This window comes from Prionailurus bengalensis, chromosome A1 (assembly GCF_016509475.1).
Source record: "Prionailurus bengalensis isolate Pbe53 chromosome A1, Fcat_Pben_1.1_paternal_pri, whole genome shotgun sequence".
NCBI classification, from domain to species: Eukaryota; Metazoa; Chordata; class Mammalia; order Carnivora; family Felidae; genus Prionailurus; species Prionailurus bengalensis.
Genome location: NC_057343.1, coordinates 114,662,586 through 114,681,861, shown reverse-complemented (window position 1 = coordinate 114,681,861; position 19,276 = coordinate 114,662,586). Strand labels below are relative to the sequence as shown.

The 19,276-nt window shown below is 43.7% G+C and overlaps 1 protein-coding gene across 3 annotated transcripts in view; it reads left to right on the top strand.

Annotated features, from left to right (window-relative positions):
• KLHL3 (kelch like family member 3) overlaps nucleotides 1-19,276 on the top strand; it is a 286,330-nt gene that overhangs the window by 222,936 nt on the left and 44,118 nt on the right. For all 3 annotated transcript variants that reach the window (XM_043588624.1, XM_043588615.1, XM_043588633.1), the window contains one exon: nucleotides 9,344-9,453. In XM_043588624.1, coding sequence (XP_043444559.1) covers nucleotides 9,344-9,453 — 110 coding nt within the window. The remainder of the gene's footprint in view (nucleotides 1-9,343; nucleotides 9,454-19,276) is intronic.

Here is a 19,276-nt window from a genome sequence, read left to right as displayed (position 1 = left end):
TCTCTTGCTCATAGTTTTTCTGTAGGCCTCAGCCATGCACAGCAGGGAAGCCATGGTAATGCAGAGGTTGATAAGACCTCAACGGAAAGATTTTAGAAGAAATATGAAGGTAAGATTGTGAAGTGTTTTGAGAAGCATGTGTGAAATGATGATCCACACTTAATCCCTCATACCTACCCACTGATGTGAGTGTGCTTTGTTTCTTTGTTCTTGTACCCCCTGATTTTAGATGGAACCTGGCATTCTCTGCCATCAATGCCTCTTGAGACAAAGCTGATGTCTTGTCCCCATCCCACTGTAAGTGGGCACCAAGCAGGGTCACATACAAGGGGCAGGCAGTATCAGCCTTGTGGTCACAGGCTTGCCTACCCCATGCCTTTCATTAGGAGGTGTTTTAAACCAAGAAACTACAAGGAGACCATCCAGTTCAAAACTAGGGATCAGACCAGCCATCCCTTGGAGCTGAGTGACCCTAGGCCTTTTTTCCCTTTCCGTGATGGGGGTAGTACATCCTGCTCTTTTCCAGGATGGCTTTGGGCATGGGAGGACAGGGAGGAGAGCCTCCTGCAGAAGTAGGCACCGCCACAGGGGCTGTACTTCAGAGCCTCCCCACCCATCTCATGATCTATAGTAACAGGGCCTTTCATCTGGGTCCTGGTGGAGAGATGAGTCTCCTCAGATCAGCACCATGGCTGCTACTTGAGAGAGAGGACCACTTCCAGAGCTTCTGATTTTGGTTTCTCTTTATCCAGATACACAGGCAGGTATGTCCTGCTTCCCATGCCCTCCCTAGTCTCTGGCTAGCTGGCCTCTGCCTGCACTTGTTCATGACCCCCAGTTTTACCTCTGAATTCTATTCTTTTCTTTTCTCCAACACAAACTTTCTTTTGCTGTTGTTATTGCTCTTGTTACTGCTGTCTTAGTAGAAAACCACCCCTGATCATTAAAGGAAAATCAGATAGGCAGAAAGAGCAGGCAAAGCACCACAATTCTACCCAGAGAGGACCACAGTCAGCACCTTGACATAGAGCTTTCTCCATCTTTTTCATTGCATATGTATGTTTTCCAGTTTAAAAAACCCCTTTGTAGTACATTCCAAACACCCTTTCATGTTAGCAGGAACATTGCTATACCATTATTATTGAAATGAATTTATTCGATAAAATTCAACTTATATTCATAAAAAAATTCAATCAGTACACAAAGTTACAAAACACAAAGTCCATTTATCTCATGCCCTGTCTGTGAAGGGCACTGATTCCTGACTCTGAAGGGAACAACGATCTTGGGTAATTGTATGGAAAATAAATAAATAAATAAATAAATAAATAAATAAATAAATGTGTGTGTGTGTGTGTGTGTGTGTGTGTGTGTGTGTATATATATATATATATATATTGCTTTCTAACATACCTAAATAGATGTGTTCTGTACTCATTGTACTTTTTCTGGACTTATACAAAATCTTGGAGTTCTTTCCGGACCCTTGTGCATGGCTACATCTTGTTGCTTTTCTCTGCTGCATCATATGGATGGACTACAACTTATTTAACCAATCCATATTAATGTTACGTGTTTTTTCTTTCATATACAATGCTTGAGTGAGGATTCTTATACCTGCTATTTTGGAGTACAACTGTTAGTGTGTAAGCAATAGTGAGGTTGTCCCTATAGAGTATCATCTAAGTGCATAAAGTAGCTCAAAGAGAGTGTGCGTTAAAAAAATTGATAGATATTGCCCAATTGCTCTCCAAAAAATGAAAGTATTTTTAAGGGGAGCTCTTGCCTCTGATAAGTCTTGAGCCCTCTGGTGAAGGTACCAAGAGGCAGATACAGTATAGCTCTGAGAGGGGGATCACCTCTCTCCCCCCAGCTGCCTGATTGGCTTCCTGTTTGGAATGGCCCTGTCTCTTCCTTCTGTGGCAGTCCCCCCTGCTTCCTCCAGGTCCACTTTCCCCCTCCAGGTTATGTCCCCAGATTTTGGCTGTGATATTTGATTCTGGGGTGGGGGAGGGTTGTCCCCCAATTTAGAAGCTGACTGCTTTGACCCTTGCCCCCAGCTGATGGGTAGCTAGCAGCTGAGAAAGGGACCCTGGTGTTTGGTGCAGCTTGTTTCTTAGTCATCATTATTGTTTCCAGGGCTGCTTAATCTTTAACCTCGTCGGCCAGGGCCCTGGTTTATTGGGACTCTGTTGCTTGATAATTGGGCAGCCAGGTACTGGGCCATCAGCAGAGCTGGTTGGGAGGGATGTTAATGGGACCCCATTAATGAAATGCCAATTAAAATTCCTTGGACATGTTGTTTACATCAGTCTGCCAAAGCTGAGCTATAGTCCTTCAGCCATGGGATGGAAAAGCCATCAGATTTCACGTGTTCATGGAGAGAAATAGCCTTCTTTTGACTGAGTCACTTGAGATCATGGAACAAAGTGACTAAATTAAGGGCAACCAAAAAAAAAAAAACAACATTGACAAATCACTTAAAAAACATGAACCTCTGACTCAGCGAGGGTTGTCTTTGGAATTGCTGCCTCCAACTTGGCATCATGAAATGATGACAATGGTGGTAACGGTAACCGTAGGAGGTTTTACCATTTTGCTGAACATTTGCTAGGTGCCAGGCATGGTGCTACATGTTTCCGAGGCATGACTTCATTTTGGCCATGTGGCCACGAGAGGTAGTTTCCATTTTTCCGATTTATACATGAAGAAGCTGACACTCCAGAAAGGTTTAGTGATCTTGGCCAAGATCACATCGTAAGTGACAGTGCCAGGATTCATAGTGAGGCTGTCTGATGCGGGAGCCTGTGCTCTGAGCCCAAGTTATTTTCACATCCACCCAGTCCAGCCTCGCTGCCCATCACGCTTGTCTCACTCCTGCCTCCCCAATTTTCTGTGCTAACTTGAGGGGGGCAAATGAAGCAGTAGTGTAAGATGCAGGTGGTTTTTGTTGCTAGATGTCTCATTTTGGAGAAGAAGTTTCTTTTAGGAAACTCTCCCTATCCTTCTATGCTCTAGGTAACAGGGAATTCTGATGTTGAATCAATAACACTGATAAATGGGCATTTTTCATGTAGCTTCTTGGTGTGTGTGTGTGTGTGTGTGTGTGTGTGTGTGTGTGCACATGCATATTAGAAAGGGGGAGAGATAACACATGTATCTAGAATGAAGTCAATGAGGAAAGGAGGGGAGAAGTATTGATATTTAGAGTCTGAGGGCTGGTGGTCATGATCCTTGTGGGAGATGGTTAAGGTAGATCTCTTTCTTTTTTCACTATTTAAGGAATTTTTATTAAAGCAAGAATTTGATAATCCAAATTACATTTCCTTGCTCAGTTATCAATTCTGTTATTTAAAACAGAAGTGACATTCTGAGCTATTCCACAGTAAAGAATTACAAAAATTAAAGAAAGGAATGGTTTAAATTTTTGTACTTTGCTAAAACTGTGGGCCTTGAAAGCCAAATCCTGATTCAGGAAAGCTTACTTCTGCCCTCCAAAAAATAGGGCAGTAGGGGAGAGAGAGATGTAAAGCAGTTCTGTTTTGTTGTTTTACCCTGATAAAATGTTTTGATCCTGTTTGTGTGTTCACCTGTGTCAACCAGTCTTTTCTTGGGGGGTGGGGATGGGAGGGTATGACCAGTGGTTCAGGTCAGAGTTACTCATGCCTGTTCCCTGGGGCTGCTGGGCCTGGAATAATGGGGTTTATTTCATCTCTGCAGGTCAGAGAAGTCATAGATGGATTTTCAGTTCCATTTGTTCTGGGCTTGTAGTTTAGATGAACCTGATTAAAGGTTAATTTCATCCCATCAAAAGGTTGGAATGGGTTTGGAATTAACTTGGGAGGTTGCGCAAGCCCTAGGCAGTCGATCCTGAAGAATGGGTAGGGAAGCACAATATATGCAGATGTGCTTGACCCTGAGAATTCAGTTTCAAACAAGGCAAACTCAAACAAGGTAGACCCTGCCCTCATGGGATGCACAGTCCCAGTATGAAAGAAAGACGTCAGACGATACAACGGGTCTATTAGGGGTATGATAATTTTTATTTTCTGTTTTGGGGGCTTTGGAAACACAGAAGACTCTCACTTCATCTAGCCTGGTGGTGGGTAGGCGGATTAGGGAAGAATCTCAATTCAAGGGTTAGGTCTGAGATTTGAATCCAGGAATGATGCCAGAATGTTCAGAACACGCCTCTCCTAAGGTTGTTTTTAAAGAAAGGTCTTTAGATTCATATTCTCTTTGTCTCTCTGCGGTAGTAACCCTAAGACAGATTCTTAGGGTGCTCCAACGTCAATATTGAATGTTACTACAGCGGCCTGCTTAGGACAAATTATTACGATCGTGGGGACGAAGAATGTTTGCTTTTGTAATCATACAGCCTTGGTTTCAAAACCTGGCTCTACCACTTACTGCTGCGTGATCGTAAGCACATGACTAAATAACTTCTTGAGCTTCTATCTCTTTATTTGTAAAATGTGAATATTGATACTTTGGCAGGGCTTTTGGGAGAAGTAAGTGCCACAATATATGTAAAATGCCTAGCACAATGTTAGCTACTATTAGGAAATGCCCTCAACTTTCTCCTGCTTCCTTGAAAAGATCCAACTTTGTGCCCAGAACAAGTCTTTTCTCATGCTTTCAGCTTTGGGAAGATATGTGTGTGTTGCTTGGTGGGGAAAGGAGTTGAAATTCTCTGGTGTGCCTTCACTTTTCCATAATTTCTCATCCAAATATACAGGAACAGGCATACTGTGTTTCATTAAATCAAACTTGCAACTTACAGTGTTTGTCACTTATGGTAAAGGCTGGTTAATTAGGAATGTTAACCAAAAGAACTTTTTTACCCCCTCTCTGTTTCTACTTCTCTTTAAGGAAACATAAGCAAAAAGACTAGAAGAGTTAGAGTTGATTATTGGAGAGTTCACCTTCGAGGGGCTAGCCCACACTCCCTGCATACCCCACCTGTCCCCCAAGTTCTAGTCTGACTGCCTCTCTACTGCATCTCCTGGGGTCTGGCACAGTTTTTCATACTTTGTACTTGTTCTGTAAACATGTGTTAGATGAGTGAAGATATAGCCTCGGCTCTAGCTAGCCTGAGCTATTGCCGTTGTCTACACATGGTCTGAATTTTCCTGCTTCCATGCTGTTATTTGTATTTCGAGTGCTTCTCCCAGTCATGGCCGTATGGACTTGGGGTTGGAGTTACTGATGTCTTGTCTTACCCCTCTTAGAAGCCAGTAGGCTCCTTGTAGGCATCGGCTCCGCTTTCTTCATTTTAAAAAAAAAATTTTTTTTTAATGTTTATTTATTTTTGAGACAGAGAGAGACAAAGCATGAACGGGGGAGGGTCAGAGAGAGAGGGAGACACAGAATCTGAAGCAGGCTCCAGGCCCTGAGCTGTCAGCACAGAGCCCGACGCGGGGCTGGAACTCACGGACCGTGAGATCGTGACCTGAGCCGAAGTCGGATGCTTAACCGACTGAGCCACCCAGGCGCCCCCGCTTTCTTCATTTCTGAAGAAACACTGCATCTGGCACATTATACATTAACAGCTATGGACCACTTGCAAGGATTTCAGTCAATGTGAGTTACCTATATTTGCTTATTTAACGCCCATATACCTTTGTGAGATAGGTAGTATTATTAGCCCCTTTTAAAAGATGAGAAAACTGTAGGCTTAAAGAAATTGAATAACATATCAATAGAAAGTTTGTTGAACTTGATGGAATTAAAGTGGGTCTCTAAGGACTTTGGTGGTTCACAGACAGGACCTGCAGTCCCAAGGGATGTCTCTGATAATGGAGGAAAAGCTTCTCTGTTGGAGAGCAGAGCTGCCCACAGAACTGGACTTTGCGAAGTAGAAATGTGGGCTGATATAATGTTCATCCTTCATCTCAAAAAGGATGGTTAAGAATTATTAACCATAGTAATAACCATATTATCGTCTCCTAGCTTCAAAACAACCTTGAGACGTAAGTCAGCTATTATAGTCCCATTTAATGGATGATGAAGCAAAAGCCTAGAAAGAAGTGATAATAAGAGGTGGAGTTAAGACTTATACCCAGGCCTTGTCATTCTTAGCCAAGATTCTTGACTATGTTCTCCTTTAATACAGCAAGGCAAAGCAAACAAAGAATCCACAAACAAACAAGTGTTAAAGGTAGAAGATTCTCATAGGAGGTACCTTCTGGGAGCAGAGGTGTTTCTTTCTGGGAAGCAGCTGGGGAGAGGGCTGATTTGAATACAAAGTCTGCTGGGGAGCTTCTGTCTCCCAGGAAGTCAAGTTGGACGGAGCACCCTGTTCCTGCTGTTCTATCTTATGGTTTCTTGTGTGTTGCTAACAGAAAGGGGGGGGGGTGGGTTTGATCCCCAGGCTCTGGGGACTCAACCCTGTCTCCTTAGACAGAAGGGGAAGGGAAGAAGTTTCCCTCTTTGCTTCCTTTCTCTGTGTTTTCCTGCTCATGCCCTGCAAGTCTCCTGGGTCCCAGGGTCCCAGCCTTGGGTGGGGAGCTGCTACCCTCTCCCTACCAGCTGCTGCTTCTGGTGGGAGGATTTCTGGAGGGGTTTCAGTGGGAGGTTCCAGATGGGCCAAGCAGCAGCCCACTTCAGAATGAAGGGACCTAGATTCAAATTCTGCAGTGCCCCAGAGGGTGACAGATGGGAAGTGTGGGGGCTGTTTGCTGCCTTGATTGATCTTTTAGAATTTCTGCATTGTTCACCAAGCCACCTAGAATACACATCGCTGCACTTCATCTTCTTCCTTTTCAAAATGCAGGCGCATCTACTTTCGGCTTTATGAGCTATGAGGAAGTACTTTTCACACCCCAGATTTTAACTTCTTACCTCCTCCTGTTCTCTTTCTTCTTTTCTCTCCTCCAAATGTCAGGGTTTTGGTCAGCCAAAGATAAAGGTAGAAAGGCTGTGTGTGGCTCTGGGCCACAGGGATGTGGTGCTGGTTTGCCTGAACTCTCCTGCTGAGCTCAGCCTTGGCTGGTCCACAGAGTCTAGATGTCCTGCATTTTATTTTAGTGTGGTGACTGCTTTTTCTCTCCACTATTTCTTGCTGTTGCCAACAGATGGAGGTCTCTGGTCCAAAGACTTCTTGGATCAGAAAGGGCCTGTAGGGAGAATCCTGTTGCTTTCTCAGGCCTCAAGGCCAAGAACTAATTCCCACCATCCAAAGGAGATTGTTCACTTGCTTTTATTTAAAAATCTTGAGGAATGAATGCTTTAAAAATAGTGCCATGTAGTCTTAAATATTCCCACAGTTAGGGAAGTCTTTTGAATGTCTAACCTAAAATCTAAGCTTTAACTAAAGGCTGTTTCCTGTTGACATATGGAGAAGGAAGACAAGATTCTTCTCACTTTATGGCATTTGCTTCTCTTCGTAACGGATCTGCCTTTTAAATTTATTTTGTCATGTCCAAACATTCCTGAGCTTCATGATGGACGAGCTTTAACTATAGGCTCAGTGATACATTAGGCTGGTAGGGAACAAGTGGGGAGCCCCTTTGTCCAGTGAAAGATAGACAAGATGGTTTATAACTGGATGTCTGAGAGTAAAATATGGACATTTGGAGGCTCTGGATGAAGGGTATGTGGGAATTCTTTGGGTCTGAAAGTATTTCAACTTAAAGTTTAAAATGATTTTTGTAAGAAATTATGTAAATCTTCCTTGTTTGGCTTAAAAAAATTTTTTTAAGTTTATTTATTTTGACAGAGAGTGCTCAGGAAGGGGAGAGAGAGAGGGAGAAAGAGAGAGAGAGAAAGAGAGAGTCCCAAGAAGGCTCTGCACTGTCAGCATGGAGCCCCATGCAGGGCTCAAATCCACGAACCTTGAGACTGTGACCTGAGCTGAAATCAAGAGTTGGATGCTTAACTGACTGCACCACTCAGGTGCCCTTTCTTTGTTTGCTTTTGAGAAGGTGATGAATGTAAGAACAGAGCTTAGCATGCTCTGATTTCCTTTTCATTATATGGCTGCAGCAGGGTTGCTTCCCAGGGATAGAGGGACTCTGAACCTCACTAGAGGGGCTAGCAAAACCAAGGGTGGGTAGCCCTCTATGGGAACAGGGAGGTATGGCCATATAGATTTATCCAAGAAGCTACAAGGCTAGAGAGAGGCCAGCAGAGAAAGAAGAGGGCCCGGAGGGCAGGGAGTGCAGATACTCCTTGGGGCAATGGGGTAGAACCCCTAGAGGACTGAGAATGGAGGCCAGCCTGGGGCAATTGCCAAAGGGCCCAATTCCAGAACATGCTGCACCAGGAATTGTCAGCTCATGGGCCACTTTACCTTGGCAGAGCTTGCAAAAATACTTTGATACTTTCTTTCCCATCACAGCACAGGAGGGAGGCAAAACAAGCTGTCGTGTCCCCATTCTACAGAGGGATAGTGAGACCTAGCATGGTGATGCTGTTGGCTCAGGAACACAGTTTGCAAATGGAAAAGTCAGAATTCAAATCTAGGTTCCTTCCTTCTGAAGTGCACACTCTTATGCTGACATTTTACTGTCTCTCTAATAGCAGGATGGTAGCCTGGGCAAATCTCAGGGTAGGAATTGTCCTTGGCATTTTCCCTGCATGGACATCTGGCCTGTGTGTTTTGTCTCATTCTAGCTGTTCCCAAATTCTCCTCTATCTTAATGGTCTCCACTGGCCTGCCTGTCACAGACTGTTCCTCCTGGTGGTGGGGGGCAACATGTCAGGACAGATGCTGAGTCAGGCCTCCTTGTGAATCAGAGACTGTAGTAGGCTTGACTTGGGACATGAAGGATGATGCCTTCTGCCAGCCTTGAAATGTTGACTTCGTACCAGAACCTCCAGAGACTTCCAGCCACACAGCAGTTTTGACCCACTTTTGTTTGGCTGAGCTGCAGGGGGCACAGCGTGCAAATCTGCCAGCTTGGGCCTTGAGGGCAAATGAGCTCAATTAAGTAGGCAGGTCCCAGTGAAGCTTTTCTGCAACACCATTATTAATCTCATGGAGCATGGAAGAAAATATAACCTAACGTCTCTCTGCCCCATTTTCATCTATGGCAATGTTTGGGAGGGAGGATCATACAGAGGGATGTCTTTGCTGCCACATTAAGAGGCTAGTTTCCCTTCAGCCAGGAGGTACTGTCTTTCTCTGTGTGTCCTTATTCCTCATGCCCACCCCCAGAGTCCCCAGGACTCCATTCTGAATTTCACAGATTGCCATGGCCGTGGTTCATGGAAGGGCAGGAAGAGTGTTGTAACTTTGTTTTCTGAACTTCTGTTTTGTTTTTGTTTTTGTTTTTTGTGTGTGTGTGGTGTGTGTGTTTTGTTTTTTTGTTTTTTGTTTTTTGTGTTTTTTTTGGAACAGAGCAGCACTTTCCAGAGGTGATGCTGGGGGAAGAATTTCTTAGCCTCAGTCTGGACCAGGTGTGCAGCTTGATATCCAGTGACAAGCTGACCGTTTCTTCAGAGGAGAAGGTATGGCATGGGCCTTTGGTGAAACAGGAGCCTCACGCCTGAGGCCGTTGTGGGAGGGAGTTGTGGTTTGGTGAGATATTTTTTTCGTCTTCAGTGGCAAAAAAGGATCTTATTTTTTGTCCTTTTAAATAATTAGAAAAAGGCCTTCTGGCCCATGACTACTACCTTTGGTGTCTGGACACTTTGAGAAAGAAATAACAGTGGTGATGACGATGGTGACAAATCTGCCTCCATTAACTTGATGTTTAGAGTTTCCTACACACTCTGCTAAGTGCCTTATTCTCTGTAGTTCTCTCAGCCTTCACTACAACCTATGAAGCAGGCATTGCTATAGCCCCCACATTACAGATGAGGAAGATTAACTTGGAGGAATTAATTAGCTTGTCTGAGTTCACTCAGCTGGTCACTGCAGAGTTGGGGTCTCCCAGTCACCTGGTCTTAACCACTGTTTCACCTGGCTTCTTGGGAGCATCATTGAGCATTTACGCCAGAGCAGGCCTTTGGGGAACATCTAATAGGGGATTGAAACTTTTACTGATGAGGAAACTGAGGCCCAGAGAGGGAATAGGATCTCCTGGGGATCATGCAGTCAGTGGCCATTGCAAAACTAGATCCTAAGTCTCTCGATACCTAGTTCCCTAACTCACCAACCATGTACCACTTCCTTTGTGCTGCAGGCTTAACTTCTGCCCACAGATTTAGCTGCACCGTGACTGCGGATCTATTCTACCTCTAGGCCTTCTCTCTCACTGACCCTCTGCTTGGACTTTTCTCCCCTTCGGTCTTCACCTGGGTGAATTCCAAACCAGTTCCCATTCTATTTCTACCAGGAAGAACTTTACTGCAGGAGATGTAGTCTACTGTACTGAAAATAACGTGAACTTTGGTGTTGGCCAGTAAGGTCCAAATCTCAGTGCTAGTATTTACAAACTAGTTGGTGACCTTGGGTGAGATACTTTGCTTCTTCATCTGTTTACTCACATAGAGAGTGAGTGTAGTAATAGAGCGTATTCCACAGGGTGATTGTGGGGATTAAGTGGGATAGGGTGTGTAAAATGTCTGGTATCATACCTGGGACCTAGTAGGTGCTCATTCACTGTTAGCTGATTTTATTATGGACCACGCATCTGGAATTAATTCCTTTCTCTTCTGTGTTCCTGGATAACACTCACCTTGTTCTGCTTTTAATTGTAATTAGTTCTGAGCCCATCTTACCTCCTTCATTCAACTGTAATTTTCTAGATGGTAGCAACCACATCTTATTCTCCTCTGCATCCTCAGAGATGCTCAATAAATGTTTCTTGGATTGTCTTAGTCCATTCATAGTATCCAAGCTTGAAATCCTTTTCTGAGGAAAATATTTAAGGAAAAGTTCTTGCAAAGGATTTTACACTGGAGATGAATATCCAAGGGGCATGTGTCCAGAGAATGGGGTGGAATCATAAGCCCCAGCCTGTTGTCCTGCAAAAGTTAGATCAAGAAGAAAAGCAGTTGTTTACTGAATCCATGGGCTGCCCGAAGACTTTAGAGAGATTTCCAGAAGGCACAACAAGCTGGACTCTCCCTTAGGCTCAGTGAGGCTTCTGTTTCCATTAACTGATGTAAAATATCACCTTCAGCGTAAAGAATGCCTCTGGCCAGCCGGTGAGCACCTCTCGCCCCAGCCTCAGCAGCAAAGACTTCTTGCCAAGCCTGTTTAATGTCTTCTCTGGATTGTACTACTCAATTGGCACAATTTGATGGAATGAACTAGTTAGTTGACTGACCATGTGGTTGTCGGTGCAGTTGGTCAGTTTGGGCTCTGCTTGTGTATATCCTTAGGTATAGTCTGAGAAAATTTAAATAGCCATATAAGCAGCAGGATTTGAATCAACCTGGGAGTATTTGGCTTGAGGGGGGGGGTACCCTGCCACTTTAGCTCCGGCTGGCCCATCCATCCTGCTCTAGATCATAGTAAGCTTTCTTCAGGTGAGAGCTTATCTATCCTTGTTAAGTGCCAGGGTGGTGGTAGAGGTGGGTTGTCAGTGGGGCCAGGCTTTTTAGTGCCCTGGAAACCAGTTGGGCTTTGGACTTAGGCATACTTGGTTCTGTGTTCGACTTGATGCTTACTGGCTCTGTGATTTTCAGAAGTCACTGGTCTCTTTGAATTTTAATTTCCTTACATGTAAAATGGGAATAGTAAGAGTACCTCCCTTATAGAGTTATGAGGATCACAGATAAAAAAAAAATCAAGTATATTGTTTGACAGGTACATAAATGGTGACTATCAGTGTAATTAGCATAGTCTTTTGTTTTGAGGCACCATTGACAATGGTAATGGTATCAGTTTTGCCACTGATTATGGTAAAATAAGCCATGGAGTTAAATGTATCTTTCCAGAAGCAAAGAAGCATGGCATTAAATCTACATACTTAAAACATTGTGGCTCTCATTCATTCATATGCCTACATATGATGAGTTGCTTGTTCTGTGTATTAGAGTTTGGAATATGGGTATTATTTTTCACATTAATGAAGTGTATTATATTTGGTTCTCAGAAGTTATATGTAACTTCAGAGTTATGTGCTGCTTTTCATAAAGTGGATTGCTGATGATCTTGATTCCTTTGGTACCTTTTATTTTTATTTTTTAAATGTTTGTTTATTTTGAGAGAGAGGGAGAGAGAGAGATCGCATGCATGAGCAGGGAAGGGGCAGAGAGAGAATCCTAAGCAGGCTCTACGCTGTCCACCCCGACACTGAGCTCGAACTCATGAACAGTGAAATCATGACCTGAGCCAAAATCAAGAGACGGATGCTTAACTGACTGAGCCACCCAGGTGCCCCCATTTGGTACATTTTAGGCTGGCAGTTTATTTATTTATTTTTTTATGTTTTATTTTTAAGTAATCTTTCCACCCAACATAGGCCTTGAACTCACTACCCCAATGTCAGGAGTTGCACACTCCACCAACTGAGCCAGCCAGGCACTCCCAAGGTTGACAGTATAATTTTGAGGCTTATCATAGAGCAGTGGGATTTGGCCTGAGATTTCTCTTTGGTGAAACCCATAGTTTCATTTTACCTTAATTGATTACATATTGTTAAAAGTTAAATAGCTGGAAGTTTTGACAATTAGATGTTTGTTGTTTGAATGTGAGCTCTTTAGGGTTTGAAAATTCTGTGATCTCCAGGAAATTTGGTGATTTCTACTTCCTTTAGTTACTTTTCGTAATATGCAATGTCTTGCATGTGCAATAACTTTTTCTTTCAATATCAAATTATAGTGAACTTATTGGAATATATTTGAAATATTATCAGGGATCTTAATTTAAGCTAAAATTCAACTGTGTTTAATGTTAACACTTGCAGAAAACTGAATTGCACTAGTAACGAAAATAACCTGTATTCAGCTGAATCCGTGCTTGAAAAGCAAATCAGCTATATTATGACTTCTTTGCCTATAGCCCACAGGGTTCTTTCAGCATATATTAAAAAAGGCAGCCGGGGGGCGCCTGGGTGGCGTAGTCGGTTAAGCGTCCGACTTCAGCCAGGTCACGATCTCGCGTTCCGGGAGTTCGAGCCCCGCGTCGGGCTCTGGGCTGATGGCTCAGAGCCTGGAGCCTGTTTCCAATTCTGTGTCTCCCTCTCTCTCTGCCCCTCCCCCGTTCATGCTCTGTCTCTCTCTGTCCCAAAAATAAATAAACGTTGAAAAAAAAAATTAAAAAAAAAAAGGCAGCTGGATTTCAAATATTAAAATGCAAAAAAACTATCTTAAAGTAGGGTGAATGTGGTGTTTTAATAATGATGATTATAAGGGACTGTGGCTAAATCTGGTCAGTTTGCTTGTCGGGAGTTTGAAAGTACAGGTTTTGCAGTCAGAGTGGCTGGGTTCCAATCCTGCTGCCATGGCTCTAACAAGCTGAGTGACTTTGGGCAAGTTATCTGCCTCCCACCAGGATGGATGTACCATTTACAGGTACGGATTTTCTGTCTTATGGTCACTGCCAGTGTAGTATCGGGTTCACTGTAGACACATAAACAAAAACATTTTGTTGGAGGAATGAGTAAAAGATCTTCTCTATGTCTTAGTCTTCTCACCTATAAGAGGGGGTAATGATAGTATAGTATCTTCTAGAGTTGTTCTGAGAATGAAATCAGATGCCACGTGAAAAGTTCTCAGCCCACAGGAAGTGTTCATTCCTGTAAGATATGATTATTGCTGCTATTATTATTGCCACTATACTGTTACTCCTGCTACTACTGCTGCTGCTGCTCACTGTGGACTGGGGCCTTTCTCAAGGGGAGGCTCTTCCCAGGACCCATAATGGTCTGGGTGGTTGTGTGATCTGGAGCTTGGTACGTAACAGGGGCTGAGAATGGAGTTGCCTCTTGCTTCCAGGCATTCCCAGGCCCCTTGGCCCTCTCTGGCCTTCTCCTAGGGCTCACATACCATTCTTCCTCCTACATCACTTGTGCCTGCTCATGCCTTTCTCCTCCTCTAGCTTCAAACTCCTTGAGGGCTGCAGGGCTACCTCAGCCATCTCTGTGTCACAGAGCCACCAGAGGCACTGTGGAGGTGCTAAGCAGACACTCCCTGAGGGAATGAAAAGGCATACTGGAGCTGGACACTGCCCTGAGCCAGCCAAGGTTATAGGAATAATTTTCATATTTTTCCAGAGAAGAGGGACAAATGTGAGAACAAGAGAGGTCAGAGGATACATGGATCTTTGCCATTTTGTCTCCTGTTTTTCCTTCATGTAGTTTTGGAAATTCCTGTTATTTGAGGGAAGACAAAAGGATCTGGTAGGAGTTACAAAATCACAAGTTCTTTGGGTAGAACCCCTCCCACCTCCCTCCCTCCCCCCGACTCCCCACCAAGATAGCGTGAAGGCACCCAGGAGTACACCCCGCACAGTCACCTGTTGCTTCCACATGGCGGTGTCAAGGGTCAGAGCTCAGCCTGTGAGCAGATAGTCCGTTTATTGTATTCCCCGTTGAGACCCAGAGTCCGGCTGTCACCATGGGCAGCTTCTGTGACCCAGGTAAGCAACCTTCCAGGACAGACCCACTCTAAGGAGAAGAGAGATGACTTTCGAGTTCTAGAGCAGTTTTCCACCAAATTGCTAGTTAGTGGACTTTTCTGAATCTTTGCTTTCTTAGCTGGTAAATATATTTCTACTTCTCAAGAATTCCAGTGCCTTCGTAAGGAACACTAGTGGAGTTTTCAGGGAAATGGCCCACAGTTTAGATACAGGTCAGGAAGAAATTGGTTAGGCCTCTTAAAGAATTAGTGTCAAGTATGTATTATGAGAACTATAGCTTAGGTTCTCTCCATGCGATCACATATTTAATGTGCTGTTGTGTCCTAAAACTGATCAGAAGCCAAATTCTGGTATCTTCTGAAAGTGATTGGGCCCATGTCTCCCAGGATCATTGCTGTTGCACACGCTCCTGCCTGAACACCTAGCCTCTCCAGCCAGTGGTAGGTGGAGGATGCAGGCTGGAGCTCCTTGGCCAGTAAGTTGGACTTGAATGCTTGCTGCCCAGATATTATCCAGTGATTGAGCAGGTGCATCCTGCTGCCAAGCCTGAGCTGTTGGAAGCCCCCCTTGCCCCGCCCCCACCTTACTATGAGGTCAGCAGTTAAGAGTTGCCAGCTTCTCAGCCTGCATGCAACCATCTGGCCTGGTCCTGGCATTACTCCTTTTACTGTTCTCCTTTGGAAAGTGCAATTCAGTGAACACCTATGAGCAGAATACCACAGCACTATGGTCCTAAATCTACCTTGACTGCCCACTGTTCTCCAGGTGCATTGCACGCATTATTTTTTTTTTTTCAAAGTGATGTTTGTATTGAAGTAAGTTTGCAGAGACACGACCAAATGAGAAGCACACAGCTCAACTTTTTACAAAAGTGAAATACCCACCTAACTAGCATGCAGATCAGGAAACACTGCCCCCCACCCCGAGAAACATAACTACTATTTTGACTTCTCATGGATCAGTTTTACCAGTTTTTGAACTTTATATAAATGGAATGCTGGTGAATGTATGCTTTGCTTGTGACTTCTTTTGCCTGGCATAATGTTCAGCACATCATATCTGCTTCTCCCACTAACTCCCAAGGCAGAGACTATTGTCTCCATTTTGCAGAGGAGGAAACTAAGGCATGTTAACAATAAATAGTCTTGTGATTTGAGAGGCGCCTGGGTGGCTCAGTCAGTTGAGTGTCTGACTCTTGATTTTGGCTCAGATCACGATCTCATGGTTTGTGGGCTTGAGCCCTGCATCAGGCTCTACACTGACAGTGTGGAGCCTGCCTGGGATTCTCTGACTCTCCCTCTCTCTCTGCTTCTTTCTCTCTCTTTCACAATAAATAAATAAACTTAAAAAAAGTAGCTTTGTGATTTGAAGCTGACTGTGTCTGCCTCCCATGGCCCTACTCTTTATTAATGCCTGTCTACCCCGACAGGGAGACAGAGGTGAGTGACACTTAGGACTGTTTAAGAGCTCGCAGTTTGGATACAAAACATGTATCCTTATGTGGCTGAGAGAAGTTGTTACCTGAAATCAGAGTTCAAGGAAAGCACCCTGGAGTGTTTTATTCCACATTGTTAGGTGTGGAAAACATCATAAAAAAGACAATATTGGAGGTAAAACTTGGAGAATAAGAGTGGGATTTTAGGAAGCCATTCAGATTGAAGGGATTACAGGAATACAGATGTGGAAGTTTGGAATGCTTTGTTCTTCTTGGGGGAAAAGTAACCTGTGTGGTGAGAGTCTAGGGTCTTTGGGGGAGGTAGTGGGAGATGAGGCTGGAAATGGAAAGCTTAGGGGATAATGACTTTCTTCTCTAGGTTACCACCTACGTGCTGTAAAACTGCCGTGTTGTGAGATGTTTGTAGGTATTTAGGTAAAAAAAAAAAAGTTCTCAGGTCTGATACATTTAGGAGACAGTGGCAAAACACAGGAACCAGGTTAAGAAAGTGAAGGACCTGTCAAAGCTTTAACATGTTAATGAGCTTTGTAAATCTCTGAAGGAGATTTGTAGGTGTGTATGATGTGTTCTCCAGGCTCATTTGGTCCCAGAACCTCCTTTACTGCAGAATGTCTCCTGCCCCTAGTATTCTGAGGACTGCATTGCATGGTCAATCTTGAAGCCAGTTTTCTTTGGTTGCCCCAAATATCCAATGATTTATTATATCCGTTGATTTTCCTTTTTGCACTTCTTCTCGTTAGTGATGTATAATTTTTTATTGTGAGGCCATCTTCAGAGGATGTTTTATCCATAGGAGTCTGGGTGTGAAGATTCCCCTCTAGGGCAGGTTAACTGGTTTGAAAACTCTTTTTTCTTTCTCTTTCTTTCTTTTCTTCTTTCTTCCTTCCTTCCTTTCTTTCTCTCTTTCTTTCTAAAAAAATTTTTTTAATGTTTATTTATTTTTGGAAGAGAGATAGAGCATCAGCGGAATAAGGGCACAGAGAGAGAGGGAGACACAGAATCCAAAGCAGACTGAGTTGTCAGCACAGAGCCCAACACGGGGCTCAAACTCACGAACTGTGAGATCATGACCTGAGCGGAAGTTGGAGGCTTAACTGACTGAGCCACCCAGGTGCTCCTGGAAACTGTTTCTGTATTCCTTTTTGTCTTGAGTATCCCCTGTACCATCTGGATAATGTCACTTCAGACCCCATATCTGTATGCAGTGTGAGCTTGGGGTTCTCATTTCTTGAAGACATGGTTTTTAACTTCCCAGCTGACTGGAGATGGTGAGCTTCCTTCCCCCCTTGCCATAGCAGATGGGTGGAGTTCATCTAGTGCTGGTCCATGGGACTGCGGGTGGGGTGACACTGTCCATAAGGAGCCTGTGGCCTCGACAGTCTACCTGATAGAAACCAGTTCTGAACCATTCAAGTCCATGTCTGAATCGTCCAGGCCTGTGAGCCATTTTGGCTTCAGCTTCCATTCAGCTGCTAGACTTGAATTCTTTCTGATTTAAGGCACTCAGGCATTTCCCTCTTGCTTTTGACTTGCTTTATTATTTTTGTAATATGTCACTTTTGTGTGTTTGGAGCTGTAGGGAAAGATTCCTTCCAACTCTGCTCTATCTACCATATTGACTGCAAGGCATTCTCCATCCCTCTGTCATGCTCCATTCATTTGTAAGATTAATGCCACAAAGTCGTCTTTCAGCTTGCAGGCGTTTCTGTCAAACCATTGTGCTTCAGTCCTTCTCCTTCTCCTGTGCAAAGTCAGACTGCATATCTTTATCCTGGCTGTAGGCAGGAGTGGAAGGCTGAACAACTTCCCAGCAAAAGGTGATATCACTGTTTTAGTTGTACCATCATTTTTTGTTGTTTGTATGAAGTCAGATATTTTGCAGTGTGCTGCTACAGTAAGAGAACCATATACCCAGCCATTCCTACTTTGACTAATTCGTTCTCTCAGTAAATATTTATTGAGTGCTTTTTATGTGGCACATAGTGCGTTACTCACACAAGAGACACTGGTGAACAGATCGGCATAAGGTCCCTGCTTTTGTGGAACTTAAAAAATCACATGAGGGAGACAGATTTTATAAAAAATGTACAGAAATAGATTTTCTCAAATATGTACAGAAATGAACATACAGGTACAAACTATGAAATGTGTTATGGACGAATGTGCTGTCAAAGTGTTGATTGAAAGCCAGTGGTTCTCATCACTGCCCTATCACCAATTCACTGGGTAATGTTTGGGCAAACCACTTCCCCACTCTCTGCCTCATTTTTCTCTTTTATGAGTGACTCTAGCTGCCTCCCAGGGCCCTTGCAGGTCTGAAATGAAACAACCAGAAGGAGCTGTGAAGTGCCCTATAAAACCTGAAGATGATGGGACTGTCAGAAAGATGAGTGCAACTGAGTAGCTTTTCTAGAGTCTGGGGAGCCTTCCGACCAGGAAATCGCCCAGCCAGTGGTATGCTGGTAAATGTTTTAACAACTCGCTCTCAAAAAAAAAAAAAAAAAAAATCTGAAAGCCCTGATTTGTTTGCTGATTCATTTGCTAATTTCTATGGTGTAAATATTTCCCTGAAGGCTGATTTCAAACTACTGGTGTAATGTCACTAAACACCAAGATGGGAAGAAACATGCATGGTGAGCTCCAGCTCCATTGTACCACTGCTCCTGACTGTCCCTGGTGTGGCATGTGACAGCAAGGCCAGAGTATGGTTCACATTAAGTCCTGTTAAGCTTTAGTTTAAGAACCATCCGAAATCTGACAGAAATCATTCTTGTGTCTAGAAGTGCTGTCTTCTTGATTGAAAATCGTGACAGTGAATTCAGCAAATGCTATTGGCTCTATCTCTGAGAAAGAAGAGTATCTAGGGAGGAATGTCCTAGGAGCACGTGGCGGGTGTAATTACGATTATGGGTTGAGGAACGTACTTCCCAACTCAGTGGTCTGCCCAGGTTTTCCAACTAATTGTGCCTCTGAGATGCAATATTACATAATGTTAGACCTTGGGTTTTTGCATTTGGAGGTGAGTTCACATCCCAGATCCACTACTTCCTGGCACTGTGACCTTGGACACTAACCTTTCTGAGGCTGTTTCCTCATCTGTAAAATGTGAACAGTGATAACCTATTTCACAGGATTTGGGGTGGGTTAAATGAGATCATGCATGCAAAATGCGTAGCACTGTGCCTGTTGTTATTAGTTGTTATTAAAATTAGCCTCTCTTAAATCTTAAGTAGCAAATTAAGTCCATGTGAGGAAACCTGTTTTCTTCCCTGATCTTGTCAAAATTGGCTTCTTTTCCTCCATCCTATGCTTTGCTGTGAGTCACTCTCAACTGGACCTTTTTA